Below are 20,296 nucleotides of genomic sequence, written 5' to 3'. Positions count from 1 at the left end.
CAACTTTGGACTTCCATTTTTTTCAACATCTTTGTTTTCCCTCCCATCACATATTTTTTTTCCCTTTCTCTAGAGTAACTGTGGTCAAAAAATAAAAATTCGCCGTGTTCTTATGAATTGTCCTGAGATTGTCACAATTGGTTTAGTCTGGGATTCAGAACACTCTGACCTGACAGAAGAGGTTATGCGGAATCTGGCAACACAACTTTATCTTCCTGGGGTATCTGTTCTAAGACTTACTATTTGCTCATTCTAGATCTTTATTTTACATGTGTATTATGTATATGTAAATATAGTAAAAATAAACTTATACTTTTTTTTTTGAAAAGCACAATTAAACTTCAAAGTTCATGTCTACTTTCACCATTTTATAATGTGCTGTTTAACTTAGTGTCTGAGAGGAAAAAGTCCATTCAGAAGTATAGTTTTTGTGCCTAGGTACAGCATTTAATGTAGATGAATTCCTAGTTGAAAATCTAGAAATATTATGTCCATTTGACATTTTGACATTTGTGGAATTATTTCAAAGCATTGTTGTTTTACCCTTTGAACTATGCAAAAATAAATATTAAAATAGATCTAATAAGTACAAAAATAATTATTTTACTGATGAAAAATTCTATAATGCAACAGTGTATTTGATACCAATTGTTACGCTGAAATGCCAGTAGTAGGTTTGAAAACTGAGGCTAAATGTTTTACACATTTTGAAATATATAACCATCTTTATAGCTGTTTTATAGAGTTACAGATGAAAATGCCAAAAATAGTGAACTTTTTCTAGTGGGAATGATTTGCTACACAAGCAGACATTACTGTGCCTTTGCCTTTCACACCAAGAGTTGCAAATGGGTGCTGTTTGATGATGCAAATGTAAAAGAGGTAAATATTTGTTTTACTGCTACCCAATTTCATGATCTTTACTTTAATATGTTCTCTGACACAAGACTTGAAACAAGAGAAACAAATATCTCTAATAAAATTAACTTTTAGTTTTGTAAATGAGTTTCACAGATTTTTAGAATTGATTTCACTATTTTCCAGTTCTGCCTTCCAAATACCAACTATTTCAGAATATTAATGAATTTATCTACAGTTAATCATATTTGTGCTTCTTTTACTGAAAAAGAAGCCCTTATTACTGGCAGCAGCATTCACAGTGTTGATGTGGTTGTTAGCCCATGTAGTACAGGTTCTGGCTTTTTTCTGCAATTTACATAAACTCTTGTGACGAATGTTGAATCTTAATGTACCTTTGGAATTAGGCATTAGAATTGCTAATAAATTATTCTTTCCATAATTGGGTTCAATGATGATGATAAAGTTTTGGGGGGGTTGTTTTGATATTTTTTTTGTTGTTTGGATTATTTTAATTTTTTTTTTGTTTGTTTAGATTGGAACAAAATGGAAAGATGTGGTCTCCCGGTGCATTCGATGTCACTTTCAGCCACTGTTGCTGTTTTATGCTAACCCAGATGGCACAGCTGTATCTCCAGAAGATGCTCCAAAGCAGATTATTCACTGGTCTCAATGTAAAGCAGCAGCAGGAAATAGCAAAAACTTGGGTAATTAAGATTTTTGTTTTCAACATTTTTTTTTTTCCAGTAGCCGTATTAACTGTACTTCTGAAATGGGGATTAAAAAGGAGAATGTAATGAATTAGCTGCTTTGTTCTTAAATACTTCAGTTCCTAATTATCTAAAAGGTCTCAAAAGAAAAGAGATTAGTGTATATATGCAATACTAGAACTGTTTCTTTTGTGTCTGATAAAGGAATGTAAATTGAGACTCATGGATAATGAGGAATAGAGTTTGCTTTGTAGATTGTTCATAGCTACTTTCTAATAATTTCAGAAATTCCAGATGAAAAATGTATATTTGTGTATGCAGATGTTATGTGTCTATTGATACATTTAAAATACCTTCAAAAATGCTATAAAAAGATAAATGCTATACAAAAGAAAAAGCTTCATACCCATAGAAAGATCTGTTTGGAGCATGTGTGTTTGTGCACAAGTCAGAATGTTGGGAAAAAATCAGGAGGAGCTGCAGGAAACTTTTCTCCAGGATTCATAAAGCATAGGCCTCTATGTAAGAAGCCAGTTCTGTTGGTTCTGTGGTTCTGTAGTTTGTGGGTTTTGTGGATTTATTTTGTGGATTTTTTTTTTGGGGGGGTGGGGCTTGGACTTTGTGGTGGTAGTATTTTTTTGGGGAAGGGTTTATGTTTCGTTTTTTAATATTAAACGTAACATAAAAAGCCAGTTGAATTTGACATGTTCCTCTTTACATAATGAGTAATAATTGGACATAGACTGCTTCAGGGAAGAAAGAATTGAGGACCGTATTTCACTGTAGTGTACCACTATAAATATGGCAGTATATAAAGTACTGCAGAACCTTATTGTATACCATATTGAAATGGGGTGTGGTTTTCTGATGGGGGTTTTCTCTAATCCACAATTAAAAAGTTTTCTTATTTTTTTAATTTAGATATTGGCAACTTTGAATTAGCAACTCCTAATTTCTAAAAGTAATTATGTTATTTGATAGGACTTGAAAAGCATTCTGCTCCTAAATCACACCAAATGAAGGAGAATGGAATCGGAGACCCCACTAATCAAAGGGTTTATAAAAAACTTCAGCCAGATAATTCAGCATTCAATAGAAGCCATATTCAAGCTAGTGGTGGTAGAGGTGCAGGTATGTATTACCTACTCCTGTCCCTGAAAAAAAAACAAAATGTATTCTGTTATGAAATACTTCAGTTGATAGCATTCCAGATGTATGCTAGCATCTGGACTAGAACTGTTTCTAAAAATAGAATTCTATCATTGACTTGAATGAATCTTGGAATCGCAGCTAGTGTTTAAGTGATACCTGCCATGGAATGTTTACTTTTTCTTGAGAACTGTAAATGCAAAATTTTTTTTAATACCCCTGATTATTCCTCTGCTGAAGTGGCTCTTGAGGCCATGATCTATTTCTCAGTCATCATTATACCTTCAAATCATATTATTTATGAAAAGACATATTAGAAACTTAAACCTGACTGATGTTTTGGAACACATAGCCTGTGATCACAAAACCACAGTATTCAAAGAATGCTGTTCCCCAGCAATATTGTGATACTCAGCATTATTTGTAGTCCTGTATATTAATGGACTTCACCTTATGTTTGGAAAGAATAGCAAAACAGTGGTGTCCTTTGTTGAAGTGTGTTCTCTTTGTACATTAGACTTCCAAGCAAATGAAGCTATAAGAAGTCATGAAGCCGTGACTTCTGCATTGCTTGTCAGAGTGCCTTTGTTCTCAAGTTCCCATACTTTCTAGGCTGAGAGATGCTGCTTTCTCTTGAGATATTTCTCCTCCATATTTATTGTTGAATACCTAGATTTTTTTGAAACAGAATGCTTTGAAATGGAATTATGGCTCAAAAATGGTCAGTATTTACCATTTCAGAAAGATTTTTATTTCTCCTCATAAACTCCACTTTTCATAAGCTCCACTGTTTTAATAAAAGTAAAACTAGCGTCTCCCATATGAAGATAGGCTGAGAAAATTGGGGCTGCTCAGCCTGGAGAAGAGAAGGTTGCATGGAGACCTCATATCAGCCTTCCAGTATCAAAGGGGGCCTACAAGGGTGCTGGGGAGGGACTCTTCATTAGGGACTGTAGTGGTAGGACAAGGGGTGATGTGTTCAAACTTCAACAGGGGAAGTTCAGGTTAGGTACAGAAAGAAGTTCTTTACTGTGAGGGTGGTGAGGCAGTGGAACAGGTTGCCCAAAGAAGTGATAAAAGCCCCATCTCTGGCGGTGTTCAAGGCCAGGTTGGACAGAGCCTTGAGCAACGTGTTTTAGTGCGAGGTGTCCCTGCCCATGGCAAGGGGTTGGAACTATATGATCTTAAGGTCTTTTCCAACCCTAGCCATTCTATGATTCTTATGTTCAGACAAGATTAAACTGACATTTATTTTTTTAGTGTAATTTTAGTATAAGTCGTAAAATTTGGTGTAAATAGCATATGCTTCGAGTGGTATATGCTTTGAGAATTCAGTTTTAGTAAGAGGTGTTTAAGACATACTTGATGTTATGCTGCTTTGGTTCCTTTCGTTAGCTCCATTGGGTGGAGTACTTGGAGATACCTGTGTGTATATACTGTATATCTTGTTTTCTTAATTTGTGTTATGTAATTAATTAGCCTTTTTAAGTAGGAGTACTATTAAAAACATGGTACGTAAATGTATTGACATGTTTTGATGATGAATAACTTTTTAGTAATGATCTTTGACAAAAATATTTTTTGTAGCTAAGTTAGCTTATAGCAATCAAAAGGACAAGCTGAAGGACATATCCAGAGAGTGTGCTCAGAAAGCTGCTGATATGAAAAACTTCTCATCTTTACGGAAAGATGCAGACAGAGGACCAAGGAAAGAGTCTGGGAGACAAAGAGGTACATTCTAAATATGACCAGATGGGTTAAATATCTGTAAAAATCAATACTATATATGCAGATTTTAATCTCCTTGAGGAGAACATACCTGTAAGATTAGAATTTCTCAATTTTTGGTGTTCTAAAACAAATGTACCGAATTTGTTGAGATGTTGTTTCAGGTTTCAGTACTTATGTTTATTACACTATCAGTTAAAAATTAAATTAATGAGAACTTTAATGGACTTTAATGGAGCTTTTTTCTTTTCCTTTTTTTTTTTTTTTTTTTTTTTACCTTCTAAGATTTGATGGGGGAAGATCGTGCCAGTGTTAACTTGGGGTCTCCTTCAGTTGGAAACAGACACTGTGCTGATCAGCGCATACACAGCAGCCAGGGAAGAGGCTCTTACAAGCATGATGGTGTACCTCACCAAGCAAAGCTTTCTGTACAAGTGATTGGATCAAATAAAATAGAAGCTTGTCCTGCTGGGGAGAAACCATTGATAAGGACCCGGACTGATGGTGTCACTGGCTACGATACAGACACCAGTCAAGACTCTAGGGACAAAGGAAGTATCAGCAGCAGAAGCAGAAGTAAAGGTTGGAAACCTATGCGGGAGACACTGAACGTAGACAGCATTTTCAGCGAGACTGATAAAAAACAGCATAGCCCAAAGCACAAGGCAAATCCGAACAGTAAATCTAAGCATGAAAAGGAGCAAAGCTTTAGCTATTGGCCAAAAGAGAACCAAATCCAGAAGGGTTTAATGACTATATATGAAGATGAAACAAAACAGGGTACAGGAAGTCGGAGTTCACTGGATTCAGAAGGAAAAGGGAATGCTGAAAAAAGCAAAGGATTTACAGAGAGAAAAATGCATGGTGATAACTGGCAAAATCAGAAGACAGAATCTGGATATGAAAGCAGTGATCATATCAGCAATGGATCTACAAATCCAGACTCACCTGTTATTGAAGGAATCAATCCAGCAGATGTCAAGAACATTAGAGAAAGTGCTGCCTGCAGGTAACACTAATGCTCTTAGAACTTGCATGGATGGTATTTATAGGTAAAGTAAGTTGTTACAATGCTTGCATTTTTTTAAAAAAATCAAGATAACATACTTTGTAACTTCGTATGCTTGAGGTCAGGTATGTAGAAAGCTAGCAATGTATCTAGAAATAAGGGTGCGGACAATTAAGTGTTAAGTTTATGTTCACTCTGAGTCTGCAACACTAGTTCCCTTTGGAAGGCACTGAGCCTCACTGTTATGGTGCTGAGCCAGAACTGTTAATCCCTGACTGGGGGCAGGGTGTCTGAATTTAAAATAATTGCTACACTTATTTAGTTGGAAGGTTTTCGACTGTGGCCATGTGTAATGGAATACAGGTGTCTACGTAAGTGGTATCTTTAGCAGTTGTGCAAACAGGCCCTGACGAGGAGATGGGAATGGCAGTAGGTGAATCTGATACACAGTTACTGGTCATTGTTCTGAAATTCAGTTTTCTAGAACAGGTATATATATTCATCACTTGATAATTTATTCACCTGTTTGAAAGAAATCTTTCCAAAAAAAGTGTAAAATTACTAAAATTGTCCAAAAACTTAGTTAATAGCCAAATTTTATTAATTTACTAAGAACTGATGTATGCTAGTAACAAGTATGTTGCCTAGAGACGCTGTGGAGTGTCTGTCTGTGGGTGTGCTCATAACTCAACTGGACATGGTCCTGGGCAGCCTACTGTAGCTGACCCTGTTTGAGCAAGGAGGGTTGGACTAGATGATCTGCAGAAGTCCCTTCCAACTTAAATGCGGTGCTGTGAAATATTAAGTTATCAACCTTCCACATGGGGTTGCCTGTACTGGGTTTCTTAAACTGCATGTGAAACTTAATTCCTACTAGAAGTCATATATTCTTATTTCAAATCTTACTTATATCCATTAAATGTAAAAGCACAGTTGTGAGACCAAGTCTAGTCACACGTTTGCTAGATTTAAGAAAAATTTTGGATGTATATTTTCATTAGAAGTTATTAAAATAACTTTTAATGTGCTGAAAGAGAACAGCATATACCTGGAAATTAAAAGGCTCTGACTTGTCTAAAAATTTTAAACCGAAACAAAACAATTTTCTTTATCAAAATACAAACGACTTCCTAGAATTTTCAGAAAGATTTTTTTATACGAGTGGTAATTGGAGTTGACTGGCAATACCCACAAGCTCTCCTCTAACCTTTCATACTTTGTTTTATAAAAACAGAAAATACAAGGGAATTACTTGAAAGTTCTTTTAGAAGGTAGAAAAAAAAAAATCAAGTGTTTTGTTTTCTGATAGGTTCTTTTCCAGTTCTTCCTATTTCACTATATTTCGTGTTTTTCTGTGCTTTCAATAACAAGAGTTTCTTTTGTTTATCTTAATTGAAAAATTGCCACTGTATCTTCTTCCCTGCTTTACTCTTGGAGAAGGAAGGAATTGGCAGGGTGTTTGTCAGCTCCCTATCTGGATTGGTAAGGCATACTTTTTACTTAAGTAAACCAGCAAGACATACTAAATCTGCTGATTTCACTTTTTCCCCTTTCCTCTTGGATTTGCTGCTGGAATTTTCTAGTTATCTTTGAGTTTGATAAAAAGTTTTAAAATTAAAATCTCCATGAATGAAAGACCCAAGTGACAATTGCAAGAATTATGTTTGTTGTCACAACAAAGTATTAATGAATTGCAGAATGTCAAAGTAGAGAAATGGGCAAGATAGAATGCTAGCTAACAGATTACATACTTAGGATATTGATACTGATGAGATGCTTGCATTTCTAGGAAACTTGAGCTTGTCTTAATAAGATACGTTTAACTTTGAGATATTCAGGGTATAGAACTATTAAAGCTGAAAAATGTATTTGTTTCAGATGTGGGTGATACTGATGATAAATTTGAAACCGTATAGTACCACATGAGTGGTAATCTTTAGCCGCAATAAAAGCGACAATTTAGGTAAAACCTGCAAATGAATTTGAAATTGCCCAGTGGTATCTGTTCTATTTGAAAATCACTACAGAAAATGGGTATTCAAATCGTCACACTTTCTTGGTGATCTCAGTTAATAAGCACTTTGTGACATTTTTATGAAATTCTTTAGTTTACAATGGGAAAAAGTGCAGTTGGTGGTTATTTCTCACAGGTGACATGTCATTTTTCTGTTGTTGACAACTCTGGGAACCAGCTCTTTTTATTAAGCAGGCTGATGTAATACCCACATCAAGAAAATTTGCTTTTTAGATGCTATGTTTTCGGTATCCTGCTTTTGTAATCTGGAATAAGGCTGGGATGAGTGGGTGTCCAGTCTCCAGAATGAACTGAGAACTCCAGCCTTGCACTGTATGTTTTTTGTCTGTCCTTACTGAAGTATTCAGGTCATGCTAAATTTCTCTGTTATCAGCACAGACTGTTAACATGTGGCAGTTGTGTTGAAGTATTAAAGAGCCACCCCTACTGTTCTGTGTATCTTCTGTGAAGTTTGTATGTATTAGTAAAAATTGTGACGGTGATAACAAGAGTCAGTTTCACATAGGTAAAGTTCTTATGCATTTATGCACTTAAGGCAGTAAAGTTTGTGATCATACATCATTGATTTAAGCCTTCAAATTGATTGTATGCTTCTTTTACAGTGAACAGAACTTGGCAACCAAAAAACCTGACAATGAGTTACATACACAACAGAGAAGAAACTTTTATGGTAAGGACATTTAACTTGTATAAGGGGTACACCTTATACTTGTATAAGGTACCTTGTACTTATTCCTTATACTTGTATATGAAATATAAGGAATATACTTATATAAGTTTTCTAAAACCAATTTAGATCTAACAAAATTTAAATACTAGATTACTAATATCACAGAAGAGATGAACAGATTCTTAATGTGTCTTTTGTAATTCATAGTTTTTCTGCATAAGGTAATGTCAAATTTTGTTCTTATTCACATTTTTAGCCTCTTCAGTGAGTTAAGACTGATCGATAAAGATGGAAAGTGTTCATACCCCATCTTGGGCTATTTTGATGGAAATGTGATAGAGCAGCAGTTCAATAACTGTCACTTTTCTTAGGGGCATTTAAAGCGTTCTGTTCCACGAAGCACCTTAATTTATTCCATTTCTTGGCTTTCTTGCAGAGTAGATGTACAGTGTAAATGGATTCGTAGCTATCTGCCATGATACATGTGTTCCCAAATAAAGGAGTTGGTTTTTTTCATCACCGTCATGTAAAGAGAATTTTTAATGCTATGATGATAGCAGCAGGAGCAGTTCCCTATGTAGGTGCTAGGTCATCAGTATGCATTTTGAGAGTTTACCCTTTCTTAGCATCTCCTTTTCAGACAGCAGTGGCAGCGTTCAGTGTGCTGAGTCATGTAAAAGCATGACATGCCTCCCAAACAGTTGTTTCACATGACTTCTAGCACCAAAGTGACAGACTGAGTGGTTTTTCTTTTTTCCTTTTTTTTTCTTTGTAGTGCTTGGATCTGTTTTAAATACAGTATTTTTGTGTGGAAAATACAAGTATCATTTTGGGAGGCCATAGCTTTTTTTATATAAGTTATTAGATAATCAGAATACAATGAGTCTTCTTGCCATAGTGGTCTTCTTCTGGAGTGTTTTGTTACAAAGCATTTTCTCTCTAGGTTGGTAGAGCAGTTTGTCCTTCGTTGTGTATGTCACGTGCCACTGCCCGCTCAGGAAGCGGCAGGTGCGTAACTACTACTGGCTGGTGTAGGTTCTCTGTACAAAAAATGAAAACACCGGTATTGGTGATTTTACTGAGGTTTGTAGTGACCTGAACAAGGGGCAACAGTTTTAAACTGAAAGAGGGTTTATTTGGAGTAGACACTGGGAAGGAATTTTTTTATGATGAGGGTGGTGAGGCACAGGGACAGGTCCAGAGAAATTGCAGATCTGTCATTGGAAGTGTCAAGGCCAGACTGGACAGGGATTTGAGAAACCCAGTGTACTGGAAGGTGTCCCTGCCCACAGCAGTAGGGTTAGACTAAGGGATTCTTAAAGGTCCTTTCCAACCCAAACCCTTCTATCATTCAGTGATTGTGAGATTTTTGGATGACCCTATGCTGGTGTAAAACATGCAGTATAATCAATTTTCACTGGCCTTAATTGGTGCTTTTTTTTTCTTAATCCAATTGAAATTATTAAATGTTCATCTCCATTTCTGTTGGTTAAGTTCTGCTTTCAGAACATATGTCTCAGTTTAATGTTTTGGTTTTAAGGTTTGTTTTTAGCAAGCATGTTGCTTTCCTGACCCCACAGACCAAAATAAACAAAAAAGAACAATGATAGTAATTTTGTTCCCTCCCTGTGTTTTTCCCAACAGCATTTCCACAAACTTTCTTGGTGAATACTAAGGAAGATTTTTTTATTGTTTTTGTTTTAATGTCTGGGTGGACTGTGATGCCATTTGTTTTTCTTTAAGATATGAAGCAGTATCAGGACGAAACACATGTAATAAGGAAGTCTCTTTCCTTTGACATAGTAATATGTCTGGGGTTTTATAAAATTGATAAATGCCTAGGCATGTAAATATTACAGGTCAGCATGGGGCCAGCCAAAATTATTATCGACTGCTGCTGGAACAATGGAATGGGGCTTATACAAAGAGGTGCAATAAATATCAGGCTACTTCCCCAGGAAATGTTTTGATTTTTATAGATACCATACTTATTTGAAAAGAATGCATAATATAGTTTCTTTTAAGACTTAAATTGGAGGGGAGTATGTCTCATACCACTCATCTCTTCTGGAATTATTGAAATTATTTTTTGGTTGTGGAGAGAGAACTAATTCTGTATTTGTGTTTTTTGACAACAATAACAACAACAAAAAGCAAAAAGACCACCAACAAAATTCATATTGCAAAGATCTGTCTTTGCATGACATTGATTCTGCTTTAGTTCTGTACTATACTTATACCACACTTGGGTAGCAAAAAGAGGAAAAAAAAAAAAAAAAAAAACAATGCATAAAGGACTCCGTTGGAATGAAAAATAGGTTTGGACAATGTCTGAGCTTAATAATGAGCAATCTCTGGAGACAACCATGTACTTTACTTCAGTATACTTAAAGCTTTCAATGTGCATTGTCCATTTTCTTCAAGAAAATGTATAGAGATTCCAGGTGATCCTTGGAGTTACCATAAAACATTGATGATAAGATCCCATCTATTCAGTTGTTCTAATTCAGTAACTAACTTTTGAATAATTTTGTAACAAAAAGGTATGTATTTAAATCAAATGTCAAGTTCTCACATATGAGCGTATTTTGGAATAAAGCGATTAATGGACTGAAAAGATACCTGAAGAATTTGAAGAAATTTCACAAGTGTGTGAGGTTACAGGTGTTTTTAGACTCAGGCTTTTTGATTGTCTGAATGTCAGGACACCTTTAGCAAGGGCAGACAGTACTCATTTACAGGTATTAGTTGTATTACCTTATGTTATATATCTCTGAATGTTATGAACAAAACATTAAGTGATAGTACCAGATGGCCTCCCAGAAAATAATACAGAAATGCCTAATCCTTTCTGAGAGAAGAGCAGAATGTAAGAAATCTTTGTTAGCTTCTCAGGGCAACTTGAAAAAAATATCTCTGAGTGGGTTTTTTGTATGGAAAAGTTTCTTACGGAAATAATGTTGAAATCCAAATTATGCCCACCATTTGTATAATAGTGCTTTATTGTTTCATTGCCTTTAACTGGAGCTGCATAAGTCAGTTCAGCAGTTGAGAATAAAACTTATTGTTAGAGCATTATAAAGATAGTAATGTTGGATCACACAGTGGTTATGCAGATCAAATGGCTGCTTCTTTCTCTGGTAATAAATAATAAATAACTGTAGTACTGAAACAAATGTCCTGCAAGGCCAGTCCCTAATTTGTGTGATCAGATTTTCACAGGGAAACTTGGGTGTTCAGTAAGCAGATATAATAGCTTCAGTTTATATTAATGAGGTAGTGTTTTTGAAGTTTGATGAACCTGTTGAGGTTATTTTTTAAATTTGTTTATAAAGAACATTGGCATAAACAGTGAGAGAGGAAAACTTTGAACCTCACATCTTCAAGTTGAAGAAAGATGACTAATTCTTCAAAGTTGTGAAGGGCCATAGAACTTTTAAATGGATTTTCAGAGCAATTTCTGTACTAGCTACTAAGAATCGTTTTCAGTCATGAAGTGATTTTGGTGGTTTTCATTACAACCCTCCCTGATTCCTAAGGCACAGAGGCCTTAATGATATTGCCACTGAATAAAAAGCATTACTTTGGGGAAGGTTAAGAGGGGAGGAGGGGGAATTAAATCCTAGGAGCCCTGTTTTCTAGATTCAGCCCCCTTCCCCAAAGCTCAGAGCAGTTCATTCATGAGCTAACTTGTCAGTACAATAAGCACTGTGATTAAAATTAGCCAAGTGCTTGTTGGCCTCCTATTTAAGATGCAGTATTAAAAGCTGCCTTTTCAGTGATCTCAAAAGAAAATATACTTGGAATTAAAACTGCTCCACCTTGAAAATAAATGCAAAATTGTTTCTGTAATATTACAAACCCAGACTTTTTTCCATTAATAACTATTCGGTTCAATAGCATGAGACAACTCCAGCTGAAATCTAGAATCATTCTGAAGCTCTGGTGAATATGTAAAGAATAATCCAAATTGCCTTTGTTTATTTGTCACTTCAGAAAACCTCACAAACAAGTCAAAATTCTCAAAAAGAAAACTCATCTTCTTAGGAAAACCATACATTTATAGTAATGATTTAAAATAATGCAAATATACCTAGGAAAATCTAGTTGATATCTTTATAGTGCAGCCAGTGTATATGATCTGTTTGAAGAACAGAGTAGAGAATTAAAGCACGAAGCTACTTAATTTACTTAATATGAAACAGAAAGAAATAAATGCTTTTTTGGAGTGTCTTTAAATGATTAAAGATTTTGGTTAAAAAAAAAATAACCACCAACACACCCCCACACCCCCCCCCCCCCCCCCCGTAATACAATTTTCAAGATTCCCAAATGTAGTTAAGCAGCCCATGAAGATTGAAATGTAAAGTACTCTCACATTTCCAATTCACTTCATTCATGTGAGAAGTTCACATCTAAAATAGATGATGCAAAGGTTCAAAACTGTGTTTTAAAACTAAGAGCTGATGAACTTCTTGAGACAGCCAGGTCAGAGTGAAGGGAAGGTTAGTCCTTGTCAACTGTTGTTTCACTTCAGAATTTATTTAAATGCTTGCACACATGTAGATATGCGCCACCCCACCCTGTAAACAAACAAAGCAAAAAAAAAAAACACAACCCCAGTGAAACTTGTATTTTAGTTTTCTCCAGATGTTTAAAGTCATGGAAAAAAAGCAATGATGAGTATATAAGGAATGTTTTGCAACTGAATGTTGCTCCAAAAGACGAGTTTCTTGAACATAAGGATTTTTTTTTTTTTTCTTCTAAAGATGGTCACTAGTTTGGTGTTATATTTTTGTGTTTTGGTTTGCTTTGGTTTGTTTGGTTTTTTTTTTTCCAAGATAATATTCTATTTTGGACAAGTTATAATGTGTTTATTTTCTTGTAAGGATGTTGAGGCAGTGGAATGGGTTGCCCAGGGAAGTTGTGAATGCTCTGTCCCTGGCAGTGTTCAAGGCCAGGCTGGACATGGTTTAGTGTGAGGTGTCCCTGCCCATAGCAGGGGGTTTGGAACTAGATGATCTTAAGGTCCTTTCCAACCCTAACTATTCTGTGAGTCTATGACTCTTGACTGGCATGTTTCCAAAGCTTCCAGTAAGTTTGTCGTGTCAACTGAATACAGAAAAATATCTTGGTTCAGAGAGAAGAATTTGCCACGGTACTTCTTCTGTTGTAAATACTTCTAAGTAGTACACCTTGTCTTTTTTATTGGAAACTTAGGGGGAAAAAAAATAATTATCACATAATCAAAAGGACAGGAAGCACGGGGCTAAAACATATTAGAAGGAAAACTGGGGCTGGGGTTCGTCCTGTTTATTTGGTTCCCTATAACACTGAGCTTTGCAGATGTTTGGAAATGTTCTGTATGTGTAAATGAAGATATGAGGAGAACTTCTCTGGCCTACCTGTTGGCTATAGAATGGATGTTAATCTTTTGAAAATCTAGATTGGTTATTCAGATGTGAAAATACATGTTCATAAATCTTCAGAGCAGATTGGTTTGTATTTCAGGAAACAGTTATCCTATATTTATTGGTAAACTTCTTATGACCCATTGATAAGGATATCAGTCACCAGCTGAGCGTAGTGCTTGTGTGTCCCATATTTAAGTTTGCAATGAACCTAGAGCCAAAATTCCCAATTGCATCTGCGTCTGGTTTTAACCATGCATGGATATCCTGTCAGCAGAAAAGAAAATAACACATCTATTTTTAAGTTAGCTGGAATTCTGGAGGCACAAACCACCTGGTATCACTGAGCAGCTTTGGCTGAATGTGTGCTGTGGTCACACCAGAGACAGATGACCTTTGCTGAGACGGCGACCTGCTGAGACAGAGACCTTTGCTGCCGCCTCCGGACCAGCTTGTGCTGCTGCCTGTTGAGAGCTCCTTAGGAGCTTGGCTTGGAGTAAAGATAGAATTAATATCTGTTCTCTTTGCATCAGGCAGTTTGGGGAATTAAGGCGCAGTTGTATGGGTGATGTATTTGTGGTTTCTCTGTAGATGTACTCTCCTATAATAGAGTCTGAAGGTTAAAAACACTAGCTTCGGAACTGTTAATATAGCAAGTTATTTAACTAATTCATTCCTAGGACTGTAGCATAACATTGGGATAGAAATTAAATACTGAATTGGAAATAATCACAGGAAATAATATGTCAGAGCTTGTGCCTTTTTGGGGTTTTCCTTCAGTAAAGCAGTTTATACATCATTAAAATCTGTAGTTTGAATTCAGTTTGAAATATTACCTAATGTTGGTTAGTTCTAATGCCATGGGTCACTGGAACAGTTTTGAACATTCTTTCAAATGAATTGCTTGTCCCATGCAAGTTTCACACAGGCTCATTCAGTAACTATATTTTTCCATAAGTATCCTTCCTAAGGTTGTGGTATTGCTTATCATGCTGGGATAGCAAGGTTTTTTAACTTCTTTTTTTTTTTTTTTTTCCCCTCCTCATTTAAAGGCTTAAAGGAAAGCCATGTGGGGGCTTTGTCTCTTGTGCTGTGTGCTGTGTTAACCTCTACAGCCTGTCTTGTTTGTTGAAGATTTAGTATCTTTGGTCTTTCGTCAATTAAAGATAGAGCAGATACTGACCCTCAAAGCAAGTATCGCCCAGCAGCATCACCCAGAGTTTAGTTCTTTTCTGTTGTTGGGGTTTTGACTTGTATGTTCACGAGTCAAAAGTTACAAGACTTTATTTAAACTTGGGGAAATAAGTAAATTAAACTATTTGATCTTGCTAAGATTACATAATTTAAGAATAGGTACAGAATTTCGGTCGTGTTAATGACAGTGTGGAACAGTTACCCCATTGGAAACTGTCTAAATACTGAATACAGGATTATTCTACTAGAAATTGGGCAATGCCTGCTGCCTTTATTTTCTGTTTTTTTTTAAATAGACTAAGTAGTTATCTGAATCTAGTCTAGATATACATAAAATAAGACTTTGAATAGCTTCAGAGCAGGTGGCTCATTATAAATCTCCAGTCATTGCGTCAGGAAGATTTGAATATTTGTCTCCAAATAGACCATTGCTTGTCACTTGCCAAGAGAGTGTTTTATTCTATGTGTTGTTGACATGGATACTTCAGTGCTTCCTTTTATTTACTGTTAACTAGAAGCTGCATTGTTCAGAAATTGTGTGTTTTTAAAGAATGATTCTTTGTCTATGAATAAAAGGAGCTTCTGGAGTGTAATAGTGCTGGCCCTGGCACACTCATACTGTGTGTTTAGAGCACATGACTGAGTGTGCTGTATGTCTGCTCAGCATCTCTATGAACATTACAGTTTGCTGTAGGTTTGGTTTTAATTGGTTTCAGAGAATGCATTTATTCAATAAAAAAAAAAAAACCAACAAAACCTAAGCACAAACCCAACCCACAAACAAGAACAAAAAAAAAACCACCCCCTAATCCCTGCAATATTCATCCCATTTTATTATAATTACATGATGTGAAATTTCAGAAATAGTAAATAGTTTTTATTTTGTAATTTAAATTACTTTGGATGTTTGAATAAACATGCTTTCATAAAAAGCTGCTTTTCAAAATCTGCTTTTAATTACATGAAATGTTAAGATGATCTTGGAAACATGAATACAGGACTTCTAAATTGAGATAATTGCCTATATTCTGATAACAAAAAAAAAAACAACACAAAAAACCACCAAACAACAACAAATTTCCTCATTTCCTTCAGATTATTTTGGATGAATGTAAGATTTGACCTTCTGTGACAAATTGTCTTCAAAATGGTTATTTTGACCAGTGTCACCTCTTGAAAGGAATTAGTTGTCCTGTTATGTTGTGTTTTGCTTTTGTAATATCTGAGGAATTACAAAGAAGGAATTGGACTGTATTTCTGCTGATTTTGAAAGAATTTTTTTCTACCCCCAGACTTGAGGAAAGACCGGGTCAATTCAGAAGTTAACTATAGACCTCATGTTAATTCTCCAACAGAATTATATCTGCAGGTGCCCAGTCCTCCAGTAAAGAGGTAACTAATACTAGTGTTAATTTACTGTGTAACAGTTTACAAATTCTGTTATGTGATAGTAATCAGTGTTAACCATTCAAATGTTAAGACATTGACTATTTTTGACACAGCACCTTTTTTTATTTTATATAATTAATAAGGCTAAAGGCTCTCTCTGTCAATGGAATCAAATAGCTAACACTGTTTTAAACCATCTTAGCAGAGCAAAGGGGTTCAATAGTTTTATGTTCTTCCTTTAATGTACTGCAACGGGCAGTGATTAACTTATTTGTGGTTAGAGCAGTAACCCCATGAAATCTTGAGAAGTATACTGGAAGGGGAGAAAGAGGTGATTTCTGTTTGGAAGCTGCTGCTATATACCAGTTGTTTCTAATTTGAACTGTAAGTGCTCAGTGCCTCCTAAAAGTGAAGAATCTAAATAAAAATTTGGCACCCACAAGTAATATCTAATATTTGAAAAGTGGATGTATCAGTCTGAGTCAGATGTTTTGAAGAAAGCAGAGGTCATTTTTGATGTAGTCTTAAATGTGGAAAGAATTTTTCTTGTCTTACAGATATTGATGCTATTGCAAACATTTTCTGGGGCACTTTACATTTCAAATGAAAGAAACTTTGATTTAATACAACTTTTAATCAAATGGCTGTATGTTAAGCAGATTCCAGTTCTCTAGTCAGATGGAATATGTAAGCAGTGTTACCAAGACTATTTTTGAAAAAAAAAATCCTTGGGTTATACGAGCTCTTTCATATGTGTTTAGGGATACTTATGTGATTTTCTATTTCAGAGCTGAAATGCCTGAGACCAATAGGAAACTTTTCCCATCGTTAGCTCTACAGCCAATTCTTAAAGACGGTGTGAAGTCAGAAAGCAGAAATAAGTCAAGTGAACAGAATTCTTCAGAGTGGCTTAGTCCAGATAAGTTAGAGAAGGTCAGCGTGCCAGTATATGGTGCAGATGGCATATCCCACCCCTATACAGAAAATGTCTGTGTAAGGAAGCTGATGAGCGACGACTTTGACTCCTCTTCCCAGCCGCAGCCTCATCACCTAAGAATGTTTGGTCCCAAGGTGGGGTTGTCACCTTGTGTACCACAGAACCTGTCAGAAAGGCCCATGGTGTTTCACCCTCACAGTGAGTATGCCGGACACCCACTCCGAAGGGTGGATGCTCTTTGGGTGCCTGAAGCAGCGTACCAGAATCTTCCTCCGCCTTTACCGCCAAAGAAGTATGCTCTGAATACTTTTCTAGGATCAGAAAATAACTTGGCAGCCAGTAAAAAGTCGACAGAGGTGTTGCAAAACAATACGTCGAGGCAAACAGGTACACCTTTAAAATCTGGATCAGAGGCAAGCATATTTACAAACGATCAAAGGCTTAAAGAGCCATTTCAAGTGAATGAGCTGTTTGTTCATAAACCAGATTCTCCACCTCGCTTATCAGTTAATGATTTTTGGACTCTGTCTGAAAACTTTTTAAAGACAGGATCTCATCATACAGGACCAAGTGCTGGCTATGTGGATGGAAATGATAGTGTATCCTTAACAACTTATTTTTCAGTAGATAGTTGTATGACTGACACATACAGGATGAAATATCATCAGAGACCCAAGCTGTATTTCACAGATAGTGGAAGCTTCCACAAAGAATAGCATACCCCATCAATTGGAGTAGAACTGAATGCTACATACCATGCTGCTCTTGAGCCCAGGCATTCCACATCTGAGCAGTGGTACAAGGCAAACGTAGAAGGTGTACGCTGCAGTAGATAGTCTTAAAAAAAGAATCTCTGGATCTGACTTTGGTATTTCATGTGGCCTGTAAATGGGCACAGACATTGAGAGAGTGTGTGATGACTATGTACCGAGTTTACTGTACTTTGGATTCATGACTGTCTAAATTAATATGCAAATAGAGGTGAACAAAGGAGGAGAGGTGCTAAACTTAGGGTTCTTAGATTTGTTACTCTTGTTGCCTTAATGCTTGCCTTTGTTACTCAGCTTGTCTTTTACACTTTATACTAAAAACAGTCCCTCTGAGTGCATACATCATACAGCAGCGGAATCAACTAGATGTTACTTTTTTTTGTAACAAAATTTAATAAGTTGCAATTTAAAAAGCGTTCCTTTGGACTGTGGTCACTACATGCATAGACTAACAAAAGGGATAAATATGCTACCATACATAATGAAGTAAATGTAGTTATAATGGAACAGTATTTGTCCTGATAGATAGTAGAAGGTGACATGGGGCTTTTTCAGCTGACTTCTCTGAGAGTATGTGCTTTCACAGACCTTCAAGTGTCTTTAATACAAGTTTACCCAGATAATTTCAAAGTTTTTGTTTTAAAAGCCTTAACAAGAATTCTTTAGAAACGGTTGTTCTGTTTTGCAAGTGTTAAGTAAGATTTTTCAAAGGGAATTCAAGGAAACTGCAGAAATAGCATGTCCTATTAATACACCTATTCTGTATTAGTGTACATTTTAAAACATTTATCAGATTTGTTCACCCTATAAGCTATATATACTTTAACTTATTAAAATTAAATTTAACCACATAAACTACAAACTGATATAGCAGAATAGGATGCTAATTTTAAAATACAGTTACCATGCAAGTATGGCAAGTTTAATTTTGTAAGGTTTTAGATATATTTGCTAGTTATGTTCAGTTCTGATTTATTCCACTATTGCATGCAAAGTCAATGCTGCTGTTTATTCAACTTCCTATCTCTCTTTTCAGCTTGACATTTCAAGCAATGTTTAATGGAGGTCAGACACTTGATTTTACTGATGCTTTTTCCTATGCAGAGCACTCCCCCACACACATGTTCTGTACTTGGCAGATCAGGCTGTCTGAACCTGCAGCCATTTAGGCTGCAGTGGCTGAAGGGGCTAGAAAAGCGGAGGTTCCTCTCTTCATCTGCCCTAGCACTCTGCCCTGCAGTTTTAGCAGCTCTGGCATTTGCCATGTCTTTTCTTAACCTGACTTTTTAAGTAACAAAAGTGGAGGATTCATTTGGCTTTTATTTGGTTAGTTAAATTGGTGCACAGGACTATGCAATTGTTCTGAGGCCCAGCATGTGGCTCAGTGACAGCTGGGGAAGAAAGCAGCAACCCTGGCTGTTCAAAATTACCTGCTGTGTGTTGTGGTGTCAGAGGGAGGGCCTTAGAGTTCTGTTTAAGTCTTGTAACACTGAAGAATATGTAATTTAACGTCAGCAAAGACTGACACAATCCAAAAAGACTAAATTTTGCCATTTCATATTAGTGTTAACTTCGGGTGCTGCTAGTTACATCTGAACATCAATGCCTTTTCATTATGAAAATAATGCAAGAAAGTTAAATATGCATAAGAAACCTTTATACTTGCACAGTTAGGAAAGCTTTTTTACGTTTATAAACCGTATATACCTTATGTGAGTTTTACTGCTTCAACCAAATGTTAGCAATTGTTTAGCACAATTGTCCAGGGTAGACATTTGAACAGTAGCTTTGGTGGTTCTTTGTCAAGGTCAGGGTTGGGTTGTTTTTTGTTGGTTTTTTGGTTTTTTTTTCTTTTTCTTTTTTAAACTACATGTAACTTACAGTAGAGCTGGAACGTAATATATGCAACATAATCTCAGATTAATTTTATTTTAAATAAAATAAATGGTCAATCGTAGCACTTTGGGGAGGGGTTGGGGAGGTCTAGGATTTATAGTGCAAATAATTATGCATGTGTGTATGTATGGCTGCTGGTAAACTGTAAAAAAAAACTTTAAAAAGTATCCTTTTATAAGAAAATCAGTTGAATACAGAAAATGAACCCTGAAAATGTGTCAACTTGGAAGATTCCTAATTGTAGTATTTTTGAGGTATTTCAAAACCTGTAGATTAAACTTTTTCTAGTTCATCTAGCAATGTTACATACTATACATAGCCAGTTAAGTAAAACTGCCCTCTGATACTTGTGTAAAAATAAAGATTACTGGCATTTGTAAATAATGTAAAATTTGTAAAATGTTTTGAAAAAATCTTTTATTTGAAATGACAGTATTTTTATGTATGAATAGCACAGCAACAACTGTGAATATTAGGACACTTATTTTTAAACATGCATAGCAATGTTCATACTTGTGTACAATGAGCAATATGAATGCC

The 20,296-nt window shown here is 35.8% G+C and overlaps 1 protein-coding gene across 1 annotated transcript in view; it reads left to right on the top strand.

The window, feature by feature from the left end:
* The window catches only part of USP53 (ubiquitin specific peptidase 53), a 38,345-nt gene extending 18,624 nt beyond the window's left edge, over positions 1-19,721 (top strand). The window contains exons 8-17 of the mRNA XM_061443718.1: positions 74-220; positions 733-882; positions 1,394-1,565; positions 2,550-2,699; positions 4,305-4,448; positions 4,731-5,454; positions 6,895-6,936; positions 8,092-8,159; positions 16,057-16,156; positions 16,942-19,721. Of these exons, the coding sequence (XP_061299702.1) occupies positions 74-220; positions 733-882; positions 1,394-1,565; positions 2,550-2,699; positions 4,305-4,448; positions 4,731-5,454; positions 6,895-6,936; positions 8,092-8,159; positions 16,057-16,156; positions 16,942-17,806 (2,562 nt within the window). The 3' untranslated portion in view covers positions 17,807-19,721. The remainder of the gene's footprint in view (positions 1-73; positions 221-732; positions 883-1,393; positions 1,566-2,549; positions 2,700-4,304; positions 4,449-4,730; positions 5,455-6,894; positions 6,937-8,091; positions 8,160-16,056; positions 16,157-16,941) is intronic.
* Positions 19,722-20,296: the final 575 nt, after the last annotated feature.

The sequence above is a fragment of the Pezoporus flaviventris genome, unplaced genomic scaffold, assembly GCF_033815535.1.
Source record: "Pezoporus flaviventris isolate CSIRO_AGI_PZ_B2104156 unplaced genomic scaffold, CSIRO_AGI_Pfla_v1 ptg000002l, whole genome shotgun sequence".
Taxonomy (NCBI): domain Eukaryota; kingdom Metazoa; phylum Chordata; class Aves; order Psittaciformes; family Psittacidae; genus Pezoporus; species Pezoporus flaviventris.
The sequence above is the reverse complement of the archived record's forward strand: the minus strand, read 5'-3'. Positions and strand labels throughout refer to the sequence as shown.